General features: G+C 40.2%; 1 protein-coding gene across 3 annotated transcripts in view; it reads right to left on the bottom strand.

Annotated features, from left to right (window-relative positions):
- Nucleotides 1-20,336, bottom strand: part of EPB41L3 (erythrocyte membrane protein band 4.1 like 3) — a 139,936-nt gene that overhangs the window by 3,918 nt on the left and 115,682 nt on the right. The window contains exons 14-26 of one of the 3 annotated variants that reach the window (XM_090039730.1): nucleotides 16,884-16,937; nucleotides 12,284-12,319; nucleotides 12,051-12,116; nucleotides 11,406-11,594; nucleotides 7,537-7,611; nucleotides 7,015-7,116; nucleotides 5,529-6,257; nucleotides 4,897-5,019; nucleotides 4,019-4,405; nucleotides 3,061-3,192; nucleotides 2,143-2,241; nucleotides 453-533; nucleotides 69-186 (exon numbers count right to left, since the gene is read on the bottom strand). In XM_090039730.1, coding sequence (XP_089895856.1) covers nucleotides 76-186; nucleotides 453-533; nucleotides 2,143-2,241; nucleotides 3,061-3,192; nucleotides 4,019-4,405; nucleotides 4,897-5,019; nucleotides 5,529-6,257; nucleotides 7,015-7,116; nucleotides 7,537-7,611; nucleotides 11,406-11,594; nucleotides 12,051-12,116; nucleotides 12,284-12,319; nucleotides 16,884-16,937 — 2,184 coding nt within the window. In that variant the 3' untranslated portion in view covers nucleotides 69-75. Of the gene's footprint in view, nucleotides 1-68; nucleotides 187-452; nucleotides 534-2,142; nucleotides 2,242-3,060; nucleotides 3,196-4,018; nucleotides 4,406-4,896; nucleotides 5,020-5,528; nucleotides 6,258-7,014; nucleotides 7,117-7,536; nucleotides 7,612-11,405; nucleotides 11,595-12,050; nucleotides 12,117-12,283; nucleotides 12,320-16,883; nucleotides 16,938-20,336 lie in introns of all 3 variants that reach the window. The other 2 variants (XM_090039728.1, XM_090039729.1) reach the window with 2 other exon arrangements.

The following is a 20,336-nucleotide window of genomic DNA, read 5'->3' as shown; positions in this document are numbered from 1 at the left end:
GGAAGGAGAATGACCTTTGCCACATGCTATCCCATTAAGTACCTTGGAAAATCATCTAGTCTTCTTACCTGTGGGTCAATCCTCCCCATCTTCTGGTGTGATTTCTGTCTCTTTATGTACCACTACTTTGGTCACTGACATGTCAGGGTGCTGCTCTTTGGCCTCTTTAATTGCCTGAGCCAGCGCCTAAGCCCAAGAAAACCACAGAAGGGCAAAAACAAAAAGGAGGTGGAACATGCATGATCAGTAGCAAGGTGGAGAGATTCATGATAAATTACACAATTTACAAATGAGGAAAGATGATTAAAATATGAAATATATTGTCATTGATTTAAACACTAAAATCAGCTTACTTTAAGATGTGCCAGTATGAATTGCGTCTTTTAAAGCATATGGTTAAATATACTTTCTGATGGACTTTGGGGCACTATTTAGTACCTTAAATACCCCACCTGATCATGGTCAATGTCTGCATCTCCTGTGATGACTATTCGCTTTTCAATTCTTGTCTCTGAGATGCCTCCTTTCACAGTCTAAATGGAAAGAATAAATACAAATCAATATCCACACTTAGTAGTGCTGCTGCTTGTTCAAAGAAGAAACAGTTCAAGAACCCAGCAAAAGCGGAACAAGGGACAGTTCACCTTGAAGGACTCTCAGAAGTGTTTCATAACCTTATACATATTTGTTATGTATCAGATATGCCAAAACATTCAGCATCGACTGCAAGTCTGCCACAAAAGGCAGGGCTGTCCGTAAGTGGCTGAGGGCCGCATGCCTACATGCATGGACTACATGCTGAATGCCCTCACCCACTGTAGCTTGTGTTGCCCTGCTGCAAAGTGTGCCTGGGTACCTCTCTCCTCCCCTTCCCCTCACCCTCACTTGCTATACCATGCTCTTGGGTGTTGCCCCCCAACCGCACCACGTGAATCCTACATAACTCAGCCTCCGTCCCCATGTGAATCCTAGCCTCCCCAGCCTCAGTCCCCACACTGAATCATTCCTCTCTGGTGCCATAGGCAATGCTGACAGTTGTGCAATGCTGCATGGTCCTGCACCACCTGCCAGAGTAAAAGAGGGGGAACCAGAGGAAACCAAAGACTCTGGCTGCTTTTGTAGTTAGAGCAATGAAAAAAGGTGGGAGCCCAGGGGCTGCAATTTAACCCCTTTTGGGCTGTATGCAACCTGTGAACGACCCATTAGACATCCTTGACAAAGAATAGCAAGTATGTATATCACATTTACGAACACAGCGAGTGAAGCACAAGGCCTTTGCTCCTCCTTAACTTCTCAAGGGCTTAGACTCAAGTAGTGAAAGGACCTTTGTGTGGTTCACCTACAGCACTGGTCACCAACCAGTGGATCTCAATCCATTAGTAGATCTCAGAGGCTCTTGAAGTCAATCCAAGACTGGGGTGGGAGGGCTGAGTGCCCTCACACATGTATGTGCATGCCCCAGCCCAGGAAGTCAGTCCATGGGGGAGAGAAGAGGCGGAGGCTAGATTGAGGTCCCTGCGGTGAGGTACAGTGCTGCAGAGGCAGGAGCAGGGGTAAGTTGAGTGGGGCCTTGGCCAGGTGGGACTTACCTGCTGTGGAGGTTTGCCCCCAAATAGTTTTTTGTCCCTCTGGCTCGATCTGCCCCCCCACCCCCCTTCCCCTCCACAGACTTACCTGCTGGGTTGCGGGGGGAGGAGGGGCAGCAGTGCACGGTAGATCTTGGATTACTTTTAAATGCCAAATGTGATCTGCTGCTTAAAGAGGTTGGAGACCACTGTCCTACAGAGATGGAAGCTTTTCCCCATCAGATTTAATGGGAGTTCTAAGATTAGCTTAAATGGAAGGAAGTATGGTCTTAGGCATCAGGTTGCCAATCCAGGGCATAGGAGTTGTGGGTTCCATAATGTACTCTGCCACAGACTTCCTGCCTGTTGGCATGTTGCTACACAATTCCTTTCCTCACAGAGATGTTGTGAGAAGCTTAAACTACAGCAGCGGGAACTAAACTGTCACCTAAGATGGATAGGATTGCACCCAGAGAATAGCTATGTTCTGAAATAAATACTGTTTTTGTATTGTCAAAATTGCAAAAATACATATTCTAGGAATAAACCCCCTCCCCACCATTTTTTGAACGCTTACTTTGGTGATATGTGTAGTAGTTGTAGTGCTGGTAGTTTCAGATGTGATAGTTTGTGCACTCATCAGTACACCTGGGTCTAAGTCGGCACCCAAATCCATCTAAAAAAAAAAAAAAGTACCTCATAAAAAATGTTCAAGCAGCAGAAAGTATTATCTATATTAGTTAAAGTTTCCTATCTGTATAATTCTGGAGAAGGAGAGTGCCTAGCAATACAAAACTAATTGCTCTCAGACTGTTTTAATAAACTGATGGACTATTCTGTCAAATATCTGTAATTTGCTCAAAGCGCTTTGTAAATAGTACCCATTCAAGCCTTATTGTAGTGCTGTGAAACATCCAAGGGATAGGCAGAGATGTCTTTACCCACCACTGAAATATAGTATCTCCTAAAGAGGAATACAGCAGTGTTACAAAATATATACACATTGCATATGGCAATTTATGGCACAAAGATATGGATATGCATTTGGAATTTCACAGATAATTTGGATAGACTGGCAGAACATAGTTGTATTCTACAGCTGCAGTAATCGAGTTGCAATTCCACGTAAACCTGAGGATTAACATCCTTAATCCTAGAAGTGTCAGGGACCTTGACCACAAGTTGTCAGTGCACCTTTCATAAAACTTAGATATTATTTCATGTTTTCATCCCACTTTTTTCATTACATGGTATTGTATGTTTGACAGTACTTCTACTTGTATTACAATGCATCTTACTCAGTTTTTCTTAAGGCTGTGCGCCTAACAAGCTCCAAAATCTGCATCCTAAACACCAATTACAAAAAGACCATTTACTCATACATATAAGGGTAAGACTAAATGTTTATACCCACTTCAGGTTTACTATTGACAACATTTATTTAACAGTGCAGTGACTTACACCAAGGTACTATTCAGCTGTTGCAGTTTCTTACCTGTGAAGATTCATATGTAATGGTTTTTGTTTCTGTATGAACTACTGGCACCTCCTTGGTAGAAACTTCAAGATTCTCCCCACCTGAGGAAACACTGCTAAAACTGATAGTCTCTGTCTTCACAACTGGTGACTGCTTGAACAGAAAACCAATAGGAGCATTAATTAAAGCTTTCAAATTTAACATTTTTCAAATGGTTTGGTTAGGAAGTGAAAAAGAATAACAAAAAGTGCTCTGCACTACGGAAAGGGGAAAAACCTCATTATAAGGATACATAAGAAGACATATGACAGCAGTACTCCAAGGCAGTGTATAAAGCTAATGCTCTATTGGTTTAATGAAATCCACATTTGGAAAAGATGCTAATATTAAAAAAGGTTCAAAATGACAGGACAACAGATTTCTATTTAGGCTTATTTTCTTGCAATTCTCTCTCAGAAAGAGAAGGCTGTGTTAAACCCTCAGTATAAATACGTCTAGAAATCTTCTTAATGGCATTAAAGTGTAAAATACAAAATCTGGGTAGTTAAGCCAGATAAGGTAAGTTATTTCCAGGTGTACCAAATAAGAGAAAACAGATGATTTTCTGTTCCTTCTGGGTATTCCTACAAATACAAATAATATTCCTCCAAATATTAATGAACTTGCCAAAAGACAATGCAAACTGATCCATCTCCTTATTGTTATGTAACCAACATTAAAGGCCAGAAAATAAGGAGTTGGTCTTAAGCACGGGGAACACTGTTTGACAAAATGTTGCCAATAATGGAAACCAGCAACAAGCCTCATTAACTGCCATGCAAGGAGGGAATAAGAGGAGAAACAAACTGCTCACTGTAAAGATGTTGCAGAGTAATCTACATATGTTTTATTTAACTCTTCATCAGTGAAGTTAATTTAGTCCAATCCTGCAACCATTTTACTGTAATGAAGAAACAAGGATTATTAAATGAATTACCTCAAAGTGAGGTTTTCTTTCCAATGAATCTGAAAGGTGGCCTGTCGCACTCTGCTCCTCCTCATGCGCATGAGAAGCAGAAGCAATTTCTTCCTGTTTGGTTACAGCTTTATCAGCCTCCTCCCTTTTTTCCTCCTTAGCCCCCTCAGTCACTGCAGAGCCCTCTTTCCCTAGAAAGCTAGCAGCAGCAGCAGCAGATACTGCCTGTTCTTTAGCATCCAGCTCATCTCCAGCCATTGTAGCAGCATCCCCACTTGCATGCACACTTGACACATGTCTCTCCTCAACTATTACGGTCTCCTGCACAACCTTCTCCATGGCATCCAGATGCAGTTCCACTTCTTCTTTCACTTCATCTGCTTCCTGACTTATCTTTGTTTCCATTTTCTGTAGGAAGAAAACAAAATCTGAATGTCAGGTGTGGAGAATAAAACCTATCTTACTGCCAACACACTGTAAATACAGGTAATAAAAGATCGTTCAACTTTGCCAACTGGCGTCTCCTGAAGAGTTTAGTTTTCCACTTTAAGGTAATTATAATGGCACATATGCAAAATAAAGCAAATTAGCATTCTACAAGCAGAAGCTTTACAGTATTCTCATTTGCATCAATGTCTTAATTTTCCAAAAGTAAAAAAAGACACCTTATAAAATGAGTTAAATGCAAACTTAAAACAGACTAGAACTTGACTTTTTGATAAGGATTCTGTTGGTGATCTAGCTTTAAAAAGGCACATTGAGCATCTGCATTAATATTAACTGTGCAGATTCTAAATTCTCTGAGAGGTCACATTTTTATGTGCAAATATGGGGAAGAAAAGCAACCAAAAATCAGCTGCGTGCAATTATTAAATTCATGGATGAAATCAAACGGCCACCTGAGCCCAGCTATGGGGAGCAGAAGTAACCCCTCCTATGAACTCAGTTGGTTTTCTGGCAGACTCTATTAAACTGAAGATATCTGAACCATCCAAGGTTTTTTCACCGGAGGACTGTTTAGTCTAAGTAGACAAAGAAATGTAGAGTCATACACAAAAGAAAGGCAGACATACAAACACAGATATGCTAACAGACAAAACTGGAGGCTGAGACAGAGGAAAAGAGGCGAAGGTCACAGGGACAAAAAGGTTGAAAACAGGAAAAGAATGGGAAAATAAATTAGCACACATTCGTTATGACTAGAAGCAGTTGTCTAAAAGCATAACTGTTAGCACTGGGATTTTGCTGGTTCAAGCAAACCTTTTTTCTTTATTAATCAGCCACAGCAGCAATATTACATTTCAGTAATGTGACTCTTTAAATAAACTTGAAAGGTTTAAAGCCTGATAATGCCTGCTTTGACCGTGGTTCTGATTTAAATCATGAGGAAAAAAAATAAGCTTGGGTTGCCTGTTGTCAACATAAAACCAAGCAGCAAGAGAACTGAAAGGCAGGGTAGTGTGAGGGTATTGCCTAAAGAAGTCATGCTTTAAGTTTTAAACTGTGGCACAAACTCAAAGCCACTTGTTACCACTACTCTTGATGCAGACGATTCAGTAACATAGTGAGCAGTAGCAATGGTAAATGGCTGTTCTCTGGAATATCTCCACTCAGACAGACTCTTATCTTTCCGATCAAATGCCCCTGCTTTTAGGGCTTCACTGTCAAGGTGTTTTTCTGCTCTGCCAGTCTGCAAACTTCCCAGTGTACCATGCAACTGCAAATCCTGGTCCATCTTTTGTGCCTTCTTCAAAGTTTCTTCTTCAGGACTTTGCAACTGAGATTCTGCTTCCTTTATGGGTGTCAAAGATTCAGACAGCTTCCTCTTCGTGCTTTGCACATCGGATACCCGCCTGGCTCTCTCATCAGTGCCAGGCTCTAAAATTTCATATTCGGCCACTACTGGAATGATCTTCACAGATTCTTGCACTTCCCTCTCCAATTTTTGAAAGGCGTCTAGTGAAGATTGTACTGTTTTCTCTCCCTCTTTAGCTTTACTTGTCATGATTACAATTTTCCCGGATACAGTATCATACGACTTTCCTAAGGTGTACATTTTCTGTTTATTCTCCTCTTTGGATTGCATTTCACTTTCCAAGTCCTCAAAGCTCTGCATTAGAATGGTACTGGATTTTAATATCTCAGCTGGAATGTCACTTTTACGGCTCACAGTCATTACTTTGTATGGCACTTTTTTTTTCGATTCACCATCAACTACCTCAGAGGGTATTTTGTCTATAATAACCCAATCCTCAGTGCCCTATATTTGAAATATAAAAGCTAAATTAGAATATCTAATGGATTATCTTTGTTTCAGGAACACCAAAATATTAAATCTTTTAGGAAATGCATGGTGGGTATTTTGAAACATGTAATAATTTCTACCATATATTTGGTAGAGACAATAAAGTAAACTTATAACAATTTGCACTTTTATTTAAAAACCTCTTTTTAATCCTTTGGAAAGGGTATTTACAATATGTGAACAAAAATACTTCACACTCCCTTTTATTGCATTCATTTTCAGTTGAATAGCATTTAAACATTTTTGTATTTTAGAAATAATCTGATTGGCCATTTATGAATTTTTTAATAATCCTGGGTTTAAAGTCATATATCACAACAACATACCCATATTCCTATAAAAGTTACAAAATAATGTAAGCTAAGCAAGTGATTTATTCCCCAGATAATACAAACACTTTTTAAATGAAATGTTTTGGGGTCTCAGAACAGTATATGTTTGTACACGCCTTTAATGTCAGATGAATTTTCTGGTTCTTATTAAAAAAATGAAGTTCCTTAACATGATATGAATGGAGTTCTACAATATACTAAATGCCTGGAGCATTACAACTATTGTTTGAGAATAATGCAAAACTATCTTTTCTCGAAATACATATATGCTATGTGAATTATTTCAAAAGCACACTTGTAGCCCAATTACATGGCCCTAGAACAGTTTTATATTAAACTAAACACATGTGTTGGTTTAAATCAAATGAATTAAAAATAACCTCTAGGGATGATGGGACACTTTTCTGGATAATGATTTGATGAGAAGTAACCATAGTGCCAGCAGATTCTCCTTCCTGCAGCTTCTTCTCTATCTCCCTTGGCTAATGGAAAAATCAATAAGAATTCAAAATTCATCATCATTCAAGATAAGCTGAATTCACTTGACAGTATAAAGGAGATTCATTCTAATGATAACAGTGCCTTGCTTAGTGCAATGTTTTTTAGTGAGACTCTGCAATTGCATGCAAAATGGAAAGGAAAAAGCACAAAACCAAACAACCAACAAACAAACAAAACCTAACTATGTGAGTAGATTTGTCAGTATAAGGAAATATTTTTCTATTAGATAACCATCTAAAATTTTTGGCATCTCATTACCATCAACATTTTATCCACAAAATTCATACTTACCTTTGGAACATTTATTTAAAAATTTAGGTTTTGAAAAGGAAAATGGTAAAAATGGTAAATTTGTACCAGTCTATTTGATTGCATTTTTAGAAATCATGCTTTCATTTTACCTGGGATTCAAGGAACGTGGTACTTCCCTTCTGCAAAAATATAAGTTTTCCAGATTTCTCCCTGTCTTCTTTGGTCTAATGAAAGAGAAAGAGCTGAGGAGATAGTTTTGAACTTATACCATATTAGTCAACAATATTTTAAACATACAAGTATAAGCCAACTGTTAACAGACAGGCTATTTCATTTGAGAAACTAATGAAACAGGAATTAGTACAAGCACAATTTTTTTCAGCAGAATCACTGAGAATCTCTTGAATCAGACCCTGCTGGTAAAATAGGATGTGGAGATGGATTTTATGTGGCAGGCTCCAAGTTTAATAACTTAATGGGTACGACTGGCATGTATCCACCCCATCTCATATACCAGAAGTTAACTTGATCCAGTAAGAAGTTATGAGGCTCCCACCATATAAACAGTATCTGGGAGCAGATCCTTTATCCTGCTCACTCTGCACACATGCACTTCATTTGGAGGGGCAGAATGAGAGGGGGTGGGGAGGATGAGAATGATAGATGGTACTCAGGAAACCTCAGACGGTAAAAATTTCAGGTCCCTCCTACCTACCCACCTTACAGATACAAGGCCCATCACTAAAACGCCACATCTCATCTATCTCTGGGAGCTGGCTCTTAAACACTAGGCGAGCAAAAGTTTCTTATAAAAAGGAAAAATAAAAAGTCCTATTCTTTTTAGCCCTAACGGTGCCTCTGCAAAGAAAAGAGGCAAGGCAAGGAGGACTGGCACATCACTGTCAATTTGGCCCCAAAGGAAAACATTCTGTATTAATACTGATTACACATCCAGCATCACAGCTACACAATTTGTTCACAATAGCTACAGTGAGGCAGTGGGATGAGATGAAAAGACAAGGTGCTCCTGCAGCCAAGAGACTAAATTATTGAGAGAAAGTGAAGAGGCCAATCAGCTTGAAGTCCTCAAGGCCAACCAATGAATACAAGAACCTGAAGAAGTGGAGCCAGCTCCAGTATCCTCCTAACCCCCACACCTAAGTGTGACACAAGCCCTCTTTTGGTTTGACCAACATCCCCTGCCTTTACTTGTTCAGACTGGGTCAACATATACTCTGCTGCCCTCCTCACTCCTGGGGCTGTCCACTCTTTTTGCTGTGAGACCAAGTATCTCCTCAGATTGGGGGACTGGGATTTTTTGCACAAACCAATCCACTCACTGTAACAGTAATTTTTTTTTGTTTTTACAAGTATTACTACAGAAGTGATAATATGTTAATCTCTCAATATTTGCCATGATGTGTGTTCTACATTGTGCAATGAAAAAATGTGAATGCTGTCATTCTGCTTACAGAGAGGTAATTTACAGAACTTCAGAGAAAACTGGCAAAGGTGATGATGAGAACTGTAGCTTTTCTTCTGTCTTAATTCAGGTCAACAGTCAGTCATTATTTGGCTTCTTCTCATTAGCTCGAACATTAGCCCATGAGCCAGGGGTTGAGGTATTAAAAACAATGTTTCCTGTTTTGCCCCCTCACTGCATTGTGACACTGACTATGAACTTTCAAGGGGATAAGAATGAAAACAACTGTACATAAAATGCTCAAAGTACCCAAACTGACAAGAACATTGGGTATTATTTCCTCCACTCTTGTTTCATTACAGCTATCTTAGGTATTATAGGCAACCCTATCAAACATTTTAAAAAGATGTGGGATTTTTTTTGTTTTTAACACTGACCACATATTTTGGCATTCTGGTTACAAGTTCTGTTATTTTCCTTCCACCGAGTCTCCTTTCAGAATGTAAGGTAGTGCTACTGACCTAGAAAAAGTCTGAAACCTGCCTGACAGACGCTTGTCTCAGTGTCATACTTAAGCTGGTTGGTGAAGAGAGACAAGGTACTCTGTTGTGTTTAGTGAGCCCATCAAAGTTTGGAATTCACTTATCCTCAGTCCAAAACAACTCTAAACTTTAAGCATTTTGCTAAAATTCATATATGAAGATAAGATTTAGGAGTACAGCTTATGTTTATAAGGTTTGGGTAACAGACTGACGTAGATTTTGAGAGTGTTCTCCTATGTCAAAAACAAAGAAAAGAAAAATACAGCCTCTTATCCCTGTAACTCATCTTTCCAAATGAATCATGTAGATGTACTTCTCTAGGACATGTTTTATAAAGTGATTTCCTGCTTGTGAAAAGCATCCTATTATATTTGAAATACAGAGAAAGTGAATTTAGGTGGTTACCAGATTGCTGCAAGAAGCTTTTCCTTGCTTCAGCCTCATTCACTCAGTCATTCAGCTAGATGCTCTCTAGGCAGTTCTCCTCATCTTTAACATGTTCAGTATAACCTGTTTTGTTGTTAGAATTTTAGTTCTGAGACAGACAAGCCCAATCCTCAGCCACAATTAAAGACAGAGCAGCACAGTTCACCAGGAGCAATGCAAAGGTTGCCCTTTGCCAAATCCTAGGTTATCTCGGTATTAGATCTGTCTCCTCGCTTGTTTCAGAGCAGCCATGAAGTCTGTTTTTATCTATGTCAGTTGCTAATAGCACCAAAGGGCATGCTAGATAGGCAGATATTGCAAGAGAACAGGGTAGTTTTTCCTTGGCAGCATCCCTTCAACTGGCACAGGTACTCCTGTGTTTTCTCTGTGCCACTAAAGGATCTCCTTGAGTGGAGTGATCTCACCAGGAAGACTGTGCGTTTTCAGGGACAATTTGCGCTATGGTGGGAATGCTAAAGATCATTTTGGATAAACACACTGCAGCCAGTTCCCCTTGACCTACTTAACTCATAGCATCTTGCCATCACATAGGTGCTAATAAGGCAGGCAGAGTAGAGGAAAATGAGTGCTATCACACAGTTAATCCTGCCATAGTCCTAGTGCAGCGGCTTGGCTTTCAGTACTGGCTGTTTTATTGTGGAAGGCTAGCTACTGTACTTTATTCACGGTACAACAATGTGGTGATTTCCAAAAGTTATTCAAAATGTCATATGCCCCAAGAATGTATACACACCATTCACACGTAGTTCTTAAAAACTAAGCTCTCTAGGTAAAAAATTTGCATGTTTAGAAGCCTCTACTTCTAAAAAGATACTGTTTGACTATGTTGGAACTGGACTACCACCACATAAATGCTTCTTTTAAAGATTGTTCTTAGTCATTTTCAGTGTACAAATCACCATAATTTCGAAGTGCTCTGTCTCTGATGTGTTAAAAAGCCTTGGGATTATTCCTTTCCAATTATGATTGACCCTCTCTCAAGTCTGAAATTATAGACAACTCAGAGACTTAGTTTAGATCACACAGGTTTGCCAAAAGATTTATGTCAGGCAGGTACATGAAAAAAATCATTCCACCTAACTAATGTGCAGGGCCAGCAAAAGCCCTGGATGGAGCTCAAAGAACAAATGTCTCCAAATGGGAAAGTTTAATTATCCACTTGAATAAACACATGTCTGGTTTATAAAGTGAATCTCTATACTGCCTTCTGCCTGTCTTTAGACTAACACAGCTCTCCCATCACTGTACTTTCTTATGTACAACCAAATAGGGGTCCAATTTCTTTAATTTTTCACTACTGTCCCCTACTACTATACAATAATGCTAATTGTGATGATGCTTCTTGTAAAGCAGAAATCTGTTTGCCTGGAATTGATAACAATTTTCAGTTTATCCAGCCTTGGGTAAGATTCATATTAGCAGCAGGCTCCACACAGCTTTTCTTTATTTGTTTTTCTCTGAACTCTTGGCAATGATAAAGAAGACCCGTGTCCTAGGTTGTTGAGATTCTGAGTTTCTCTTTAAGTGTGTTGAGTGCGCCTAGCAATATAGAACAGTTAAATAAAATACACAGTTTACTGTTTCTGATTAAAAGGTAGGTACTGACCTCTTCAGGCACAAGTGGTTCAATCATGGGAGCTTCCTCATGTCTTGCAGCAAGCCGGACTGGAGATGTCGAAAGCCTCTTTTCCCATTCGTTAGATACTGTGGTATCTGTAGAGGTTTCCAAGAAGGTTCGTTTCAGCTCGCTTATATTGGTCTGGTGTTTCATCAGGTCTTGAGTTTTGTCTAGGTCCTTGAGAGTTAAAAAAAAACAAAACAATGCACACAGCGCTTTATAACATTTACCTAAGCCACCAACATTTGAAAATCAAAATATGTAATTGTTAGTAAAGTAGATAACAAGTCATATTTTAGGATATCAGGGAACACAGCACTGACACAACACTCTTGTGAAAATGTGATATTTTGAAAGATAACTGCACAGAAAATCTCATTTACATGAGCATCAAAATAGCGTTTACCAACATCTCTGTAAGTTATAGCTGATAAAGAGACTTCACACATACATACACGCACACGATTATAGAACACAGTAGAGAAAGTCATCATAATCTGAGAAAAAAAAATCTATTTAATTTATTAGTAAGTGGGACCACACAATTCATGCATCATAGTGCAGATCCACAAGTTTACCACTAAAACTGAACACACAGGTACAATACATGCACTGGTATATACCAATACCAACCTCTAACATTAGATTACTATGTTTGACATACACATTTTCACCCTTTATTCGCTTAATCAGACTATTCTGAAAGAAGTGAAAAAGAAAGGGAAAGGTAAGGGACACAATATTCAAAGGATACAAAATGCTGTTCTACACATTTCTTCACACAGAATTGACAAATTGCATGCTAAGAGTTATGAACACTGCACACACCCACAGTTTAATAACATATGTGACCTTTCATTCTGTACCTGTGCTTTTAGATCTCCATCCTCCTCTTGATCCGACTGCCAGCATAAGAAAGATTTGAAAACAAAACCTTACCTACTCAAATTATTGCAAGGTTAAAAAAACCGATCTGTATAGCTTGCTATGTTAAGATCACATTATCTCTACACCGAGGACATTAGGAATTAGGAAGACATATTTGTCAACTTTTTACAGTTTTCAGATCCGAAAAAAGAGCCTTCATTTTTAAAATTTGCTATGTTTGAATTTGTTATTCAATCTTCACTTCATATGAATACCCTTGTATGATCATCTCTCAATTTAGGAGATATCGCTTAGATTTGCCTAGTATGGTTACTGTTGCATTCTGCTTTACTGATAATAACAAGAGCTTTGTCTCTAAACAACACCAGGAGTTTAAAGAACACAAACACTGAAACACCAGTACCATCTCCTATCAACTTTGAAGGAGGGCAATAGTGTGTAGGGCTATCTACAAAACAGAGCTGTTCTCCAATTGCTTAAAAAGCATTTCACTAACTTTACTCCCCTGCACGTACGATGGCATTATAATTTTTATACTCACTCTGTAGGAATCCTGAATGGCACATATGATACATTCGTTAGGGATTTAATTTTCAAAGTAACTGGTGGTTTTTGCTAGAGGTGCACCAATACATAGGTCCACATTATATCAGCACTGATGAAAGGAAAATTGACATTATCAGCCATCAGCTTTTTTTGGCTGATGCGGCTGATAAATGCTGCACCAGCTGGATGTTGCTCTGTAGGCTGCTAAGTCTGTTTGGGGGAGGAGAGAGGAAAGCAGGTGGAGGGAGGGAAGGGGCATGGGGGGGAGGAAGACTGAGGCCCCTGCAGTGCATAGGAGGGAATGGGGCTGGGGCAGGTGCTGTCCAACTGGGGTGGGATGTTTCATAGTTTGTAGGGTCGGAAGGGACCTGAGCAGATCATCTAGTCCGACCCCCTGCCATGGCAGGAAAGAATACTGGGGTCAAATGACCCCAGCAAGATGTTCATCTAACCTCCTCTTAAACACCCCCAGGGTAGAAGCTGGTTCCAGACCCTAGCCGCCCTGACTGTGAAGTAGCGCCTCCTGATATCTAACCTAAACCTACCCCCTGCCAGCTTGTGACCGTTATTCCTGGTCACTCCTGGCAGTGCTCGGGGAAACAGTGACTTCCCCAATGCCTGCTGATCCCCCCCCCGACTAGTTTATAACAGGCCACACGATCCCCCCTCAGCCTTCCCTTTTGGAGGCTGAACAGGTTCAGGTCCCGCAGCCTATCCTCATAGGGCCTGCCCTGCTGTCCCCTGATCATACGAGTGGCCCTCCTCTGGACCCTCTCCATGCTGTCGACATCCCTCTTGAAGTGTGGCGCCCAGAACTGGACGCAATACTCCAGCTGCGGCCTGACCAGTGCCGCATAGAGGGGGAGGATCACCTCCTTGGACCTGCTCGAGATGCATCTGTGGATGCATGCCAAGGTGCAGTTGGCCTTCCTGACTGCCTCTCCACACTGCCGGCCCATGTTCATCTTGGAGTCAATGATGACCCCCAGATCCCTCTCCGCCTCCGTGCTGACAAGAGGGGAGTTCCCCAACCTGTAGGTATGGTGCCGGTTGTTCCTCCCCAGGTGCATCACCTTGCACTTGTCTGTGTTGAAACCCATCCTATTCTCGTCCGCCCACCCTTGTAACCTGTCTAGGTCTGATTGTAGCCTGTTGCATCCTTCCAATGTACCCACATCCCCCAACATCTTAGTGTCATCAGCAAATTTGAACAGGGTGCTTTTTACCCCCTCATCCAAATCGCTGATGAAGATGTTGAACAGTGCGGGCCCAAGGACTGAGCCCTGCGGAACCCCACTGCCCACGTCCTTCCAGGTTGAGAAGGACCCATCTACTACCACCCTCTGGGTGTGGCCCTCCAGCCAGTTGGCGACCCATTTGACTGTGTGGGTGTCTACACCACAGCCTCCCAGTTTCTTAATGAGAATGAGGTGAGAGACAGTGTCAAAAGCCTTCCGGAAGTCCAGGAAGACTATATCCACTGCTACCCCTGCGTCTAACGATCTGGTGATCTGATTGTAAAAGGCCACCAGGTTGGTCTGACAGGACCTTCCACTGATGAACCCATGTTGGTTGCCCCTAAACATGCAGTCTCCTGCTGGCCCCTCCTGGATGTGTGCCAGCATAATTTTCTCGAACAGCTTGCCTAGGATCGAGGTAAGACTAACCGGCCTATAGTTTCCCGGGTCCTCCTTTTTGCCTTTTTTGAAGATGGGGACCACGTTGGCCCTCTTCCAGTCCTCCAGTACCTCACCAGAGCACCACGAGTGCTCGTAAAGTTGTGCCAGGGGACTTGCAGTGACCTCGGCCAGTTCCTTTAGAACTCTAGGGTGGAGATCATCTGGGCCGGCTGACTTGAATACGTCCAACCCCTCCAGAAGCTCCCTAACTAAATCCTCGCTAACCCGTGGCCCATGTGTGCCTCCCCCGGGTCCTGAGGGGGGCCCAGCAGGGAGGTGGCTGTTCTGATCCCTACTTAGGAAGACGGAGGCAAAGAAATCGTTAAACATGTTAGCTTTGCCATCTGGTGTGACGACCAAGTTACCCATGTTGTCCTGCAAGGGCCCCACATTACCCGGGACCTTCTTTTTACCCCTATGTATTTAAAAAAAGACTTCTTATTGTCCTTAATCTGGGAAGCTAGTCCCAGTTCCATCTCTGCCTTGGCCTTCCTAACTGCCCCCCTATATCCCCAAGCAACTACATGTGGGACAGAATTGTGTGGCTACGGCTAATTTGGCGGGGTGGGGGGCAGAATGGATAGATTTTGCTGCTATGTGCACCCTGGGGAGTGTCATGGGGGGGGGCATTGTCCTTCAGAACTGTATGCAGAGCAAGGGCAGGCTGCCACTGTGGGTTGGGCCAGGGCTCCACTTGGGGCAGGCGGTGGTGGTGTTATGAGGGCGGAGCTACAGCGGATTTTGGGGTGGCTGTAACCCACCCTGTAGCCCCCTCCCTTCAACACTGCCACCAGCCTGAGTGCAGCCCTGCCCTTCCCAATTCCCCCCCCAGGAAGAGCTTGGTGCTGCCCCTGTCCCCAGCCCACAGAGGCAGCCTGCCCTCACCCTGCCCACAAATCCAAGGGGCATGTCCCTCATGGCTCCCCTAGGGTATGAGTAGTGATGGCATCCATTCCCGCTACCCCACGACCCTTGGATGAGCCTCCATCCCACACTCTGCCCCACCCCAGCTGAGCAGCACCTGCCCCAGCCCCACTCCCTCCCTCACTGCAGGGACCTCAATCTACCACCCCCAAAACAGACTTACCACCTGGATGCTACTCTCTAAGCTGCTGGGCTGCACATCAGCAAATAGGATCTGTATCGGCCAATATGGCTCATTGGTACTGGCCCCAAAAAATCTTTATCAGTGTACCCCTAATATTTGCTAAACATTAGGCATTGGAAACCCCAAATCTCTTAATTACTACCAAAAATTTATGCATTGCATACTTTCAGTATTATGGTTTTTATTAAAAGTCTAATAAAGATACAGATAAGAAACAGTAAAAGCCTTCTATTTTTCTGACTTGTCTCAATCTTGATAATTTCACTGTTTCATAATGTGTTCTTTTGTTGTTTGTGCACCTGCTTAAATTGTTGATTTTTTTTAATTTAGTCTTTCAATTATTCAAACAACTACAGGTTCCATATCTGCAGGTTACTTTATATCTTAATTCAAATTTACTATAGTTAGGGCAAGACTCAAATATACTGACATGCTGTATAGAAAGGATTAGCGTGTTGGTCATGAACATTACTCTAATTTAGAAGTGACTGGACTGCTCTGCAACTTACAATAGTGCATATGGCTACACTGGGCAGCTTTATCAGATACTAGACCAACTTTGGTCCTGATATATGTACCATCAGTTCCATTAACTACAAGGGAGATGTACCCACTTCACTAGAATTATACTAGAGCTGAATCTGCACATACCGCGTACACACTTCATTATGTAAGTAATTATTTTTTCTTGTTTGTTTGAAGAAGAGGCCCTGGTTATTTACTAACATACTCTGAAAAGACATGTTTTATTTCTGAGGACATACGTCTTTCAAAAAATTACACATTAAACAGGTGTGGCGAAGCCTCAAGTATGATTAAGCCAACTTGAGACATACAATGTGCTCTCAGATGAGAAAAATGCTCTGTATAAGCTTTTGAATATCCAGCTATTATATGTTTTACATATTTGATTCCTCTGAGCAAGCTACATCTCAAAACTTGGATAACATAACCTTAATCAACATTGTAGTCCCAGGAAAAGACATTTACCTTGCTTCCACCTGCTAGCTATACAACACACAAACAAGCTTAGCCAAATTTCCAAAACTGGACAGAAAAATAAAATGAATCTAGAATGGATATTTGAAACTTAAGTAATCAAAAAGCTTTTCAACACACATACACAGAAGAGCATCTAAACTGTAGTAAAAGAGGTGCAGAGCAAGTACTAATGAACAAGAATCGGACCAAGATGAATCTACACACTATATCCTTCGATCGCTACATGCTAATGACTGTACAAACCTCTGTGGCAGTGGTTTCACCATCAGCTGCAGTATCCGTCTGTTCACTGTCAGTCTATTTTGTTACACAAGTAACCAGGTTCCAATAGGTAAGCAGGAATAAAGAATAAACCCAACTTGTCAGTAAATACAGGTCACAGCTTGAATTGCTAAGCCTACACCCTTGTGAAATGCATCTGCATGGCTTTTTAAACCAGAGACATCTTAAAGCAGCAAAATAAAAACGCTACAGTTAATAAACAGAACAGACTCAGAGGAAGACTCAAGGCATACTGCACACGGTATATGGCTTTACTGTAACAACTTTATCAGCCAAACAAACCATTACCTGAAAAATGTTATTTGAATAGTAGTATTTCCTTTTAAGAAAGCCAGGTGGCTTTTTAAAAAAGCAAAACCTTGTAAACATACATACACATACAAAAACAAACCTTTCCCCCACAGTGGAAAAGAAAAGCAAAAAACAAAAACTAAAATCTAGTTTATTATTTAATCTAGTTGATATGGTCACTGTGGTGTTTCAATTTGTATTTGGAAGGGAAAAACAATACATTTTTTTGAAAAATAAAAAGCTACTTTAAGTCACCTGACTTTCAGCCCCTCATTTGCACATATTTTATTATTTTCCTTGCATTTAAACATTATGAGGGTGTCTGCATTACCAAGGAACCCAAACATATACACAGCCATCTACAGTCTGCCTGTGTTACTTTTTTAGCCTCAAACTCCATTTGTTATTGCTAATGTAGAGATGCTAGTAGTCACTAATAGTACAAATTTATCATTAATTTGAAGTCATCATTTTCTTTAACATTTTCATTCCAATTAAATACTGAAATACTAGGAAAAGATTAATAAACAACCCCCCTGCAGCATCCACTAGTTACAAATGGTGAAGATGAAACAAAGCACAGCATTATACAGTCTAGATCTGTCCCAATTTGTAGGGTTCATTAGTAGAACACCTACGTAATCAAGACCAGCTTTGAAAAGACAATATGAATATCAAGATAAATAAACAGGTAATCTAATTGAGTATACATGTTGTTGCAGGAAGAGGTAGGGTCAAATGATTAAATAAGAGTGCAGATGGTCAAAATCATGACTCTAAGAACAGTAAAGCTTCACAGGGAGCCAGTGCCACAAAATGGCCTGGATTTGTAAACACAACTTCATCTAGCATCTGTGAGAGTGCCACTGACCAATAACCATATCTGATCATAACATAATAAAAGAATAACTTTATATTATAGTAAATTTATAGATAAATCCCTCAGTCCCATTAATATGAAGCGATAGAGAAAAGGCAATAGAGTTTAAGATATAAGGTATATCAATCTTAACTGTAGATTTCTGGTTTTCTTCCTGCTTATAGAAACTTTAATGTTGTTAGATTGATTTTAGCTGTTTCCTTCATCACCTTTTTCTCTACCCTTCCTTTAAAATAAAGTGTATAGAATGTGAATTTTTCATTTGGTAGCTGGAACAATAGGCAGACATTTTTATCTACTTCATAAATGCATACATCTGAATATTTACAATTTTGTAGTATAACCTGCTGACTGGACAGCAGGTCCTTTTTTGTTGGTAAATGATTTGTGCCATCATAATCCATAGATTTCATAAAAATATTTTCCTATAAGCATTAAAAACTTCTACAAAAAGATTCTACCCAAGCTTTGTTAATAACTCACCCATTCATTTTCTTGATACATCATTGATACTATATAGGACACAAATTGCTATTGTGCTGTATCAATATAACTACAATCTGCCTGTTTTATATCTGTAACTTAAAAACAGTTGGAACAATGAGGTCATGGATTGTTTTTAAAAATAAATAAATACAGGGTCAAAATGCTGTGATGTTAAATTTAGGCATCATGGTATTTTCAGCAATTAAATTAAGCAATTTAGCAATATATTTTTAGCAATTAAGAATTGAGGCATTCAACGAAAAGGCTGTCAGAAAACTTTGCTGCTAATGCATGAATAGTGCAGCTAAGTGAAACAAAAGGGACATATTCTGCATCTGGATGCACAGACAGCTTTTAGAAAGAGATGCCAATGCACTTCTGAGGGTAGAATGTGCCCAAGAAGTTTCTGAAGAATAAATTCCTTAAGTGTGTGGCATTTACTGTAGCTTTTAAATATGCCTTGCAGATCACTGGGTTCACTGTCTTTAACCAAAAGTATGCTTTATGTAGAGTTATTTATTTCTTCCTTAAGGTACTGAAATAATGAATATAAGATACATGAAATACTGAACACAGTTTATACCCAAGATGTACAAGTCTGCTAATAAGCCAATCTCCAGGCACTAAAAGCCAGGCACTAAAATTCAGTGTTACTGGATGCTTTGTCAAATAAGGATTTGAAGCTATTGCAGTGCAAGGAAATGGGGTCTGAAGAGGCTCAGAAAGGCAGGGTTCCTGGGAGTGGAGAGTTATAAGGATGGCTGGTTAAAACCATAAAGGAACGGTGATGCTCTGAACAATATGCAGCTGCTAGAGCTAATTGGTTGGCTATGGGATTTGCCAGGAAATAAAGACTGCTATATCTTCATAAGTTTCAGTTACATGTCCTCTGACTTGAGACAATAACTGCTGTGATTTGTTTTGCCAATGTAATGCAGACATGCCCAAGTTTAAGACATATTAACTTTCATGCAATATTTTGAACAAGAAATATACCCTGGATTAGGCACAAGTCTGTGTAGTTTACCACTGAGGTACTGCCAGGGTGATCAGCATCATAAAAGGAGTAAGCTGCACAATAAATATTTTACAAATGTATTGTGCTGACATAAGCTAACCCTAATACTAAGAGGTACTCATTACTGAGAGAAAAATAAGCAAGTGGGTTACATAAACCCTGTCTTATTGTTGGCAATACACTGTGCCTCTAGGGATGCAACATATAAATACGCTATCTTGTTTTGAGACAATAAAACAAAATCCTGGATGCCTTCCTTAATTTATTATTTCTTAAGTATTAGAACCAAGAACATCTGAAGAAAATGCTGGTACAGTATAAACAGATTTAATTTTCGCATTCCATCAAAAGGGAAGACTATCTTGATTCTGAATGTTGCTTAAAAAAACCCTTATCAGACTTAGAAAAATGTTTAAATGCCCAGAATATGCATAATATACAAGTCAGATACAATCTCTGCATATATCAGTAATTAATTCTAGTAATCTGTGAATGACATTGCTTGACTGCCTGCAAATACACTAGTCATGCAAGCAACAAAGGCACATTATTGCGCATATGACTTTTTAAAACCTTGTTCCGTGCCTTTACTCTGTCTGTCAGGAGTAAGGGAGGTACCAGAAGCAATACATGGTATTCATAAGGAGTACTGTCTGAATACATGGTAGGGAAAATGTTCCTATGGGAAATGTTGTTAGCAAAGGATTGTTGCTGTTATTAGGTGTTGCTGCAAAGAGGA

The sequence above is a fragment of the Crocodylus siamensis genome, chromosome 3 (assembly GCF_052110815.1).
Source record: "Crocodylus siamensis isolate JL-2025a chromosome 3, ASM5211081v1, whole genome shotgun sequence".
NCBI classification, from domain to species: domain Eukaryota; kingdom Metazoa; phylum Chordata; order Crocodylia; family Crocodylidae; genus Crocodylus; species Crocodylus siamensis.
This window is presented reverse-complemented; position numbering and strand designations above follow the sequence as displayed.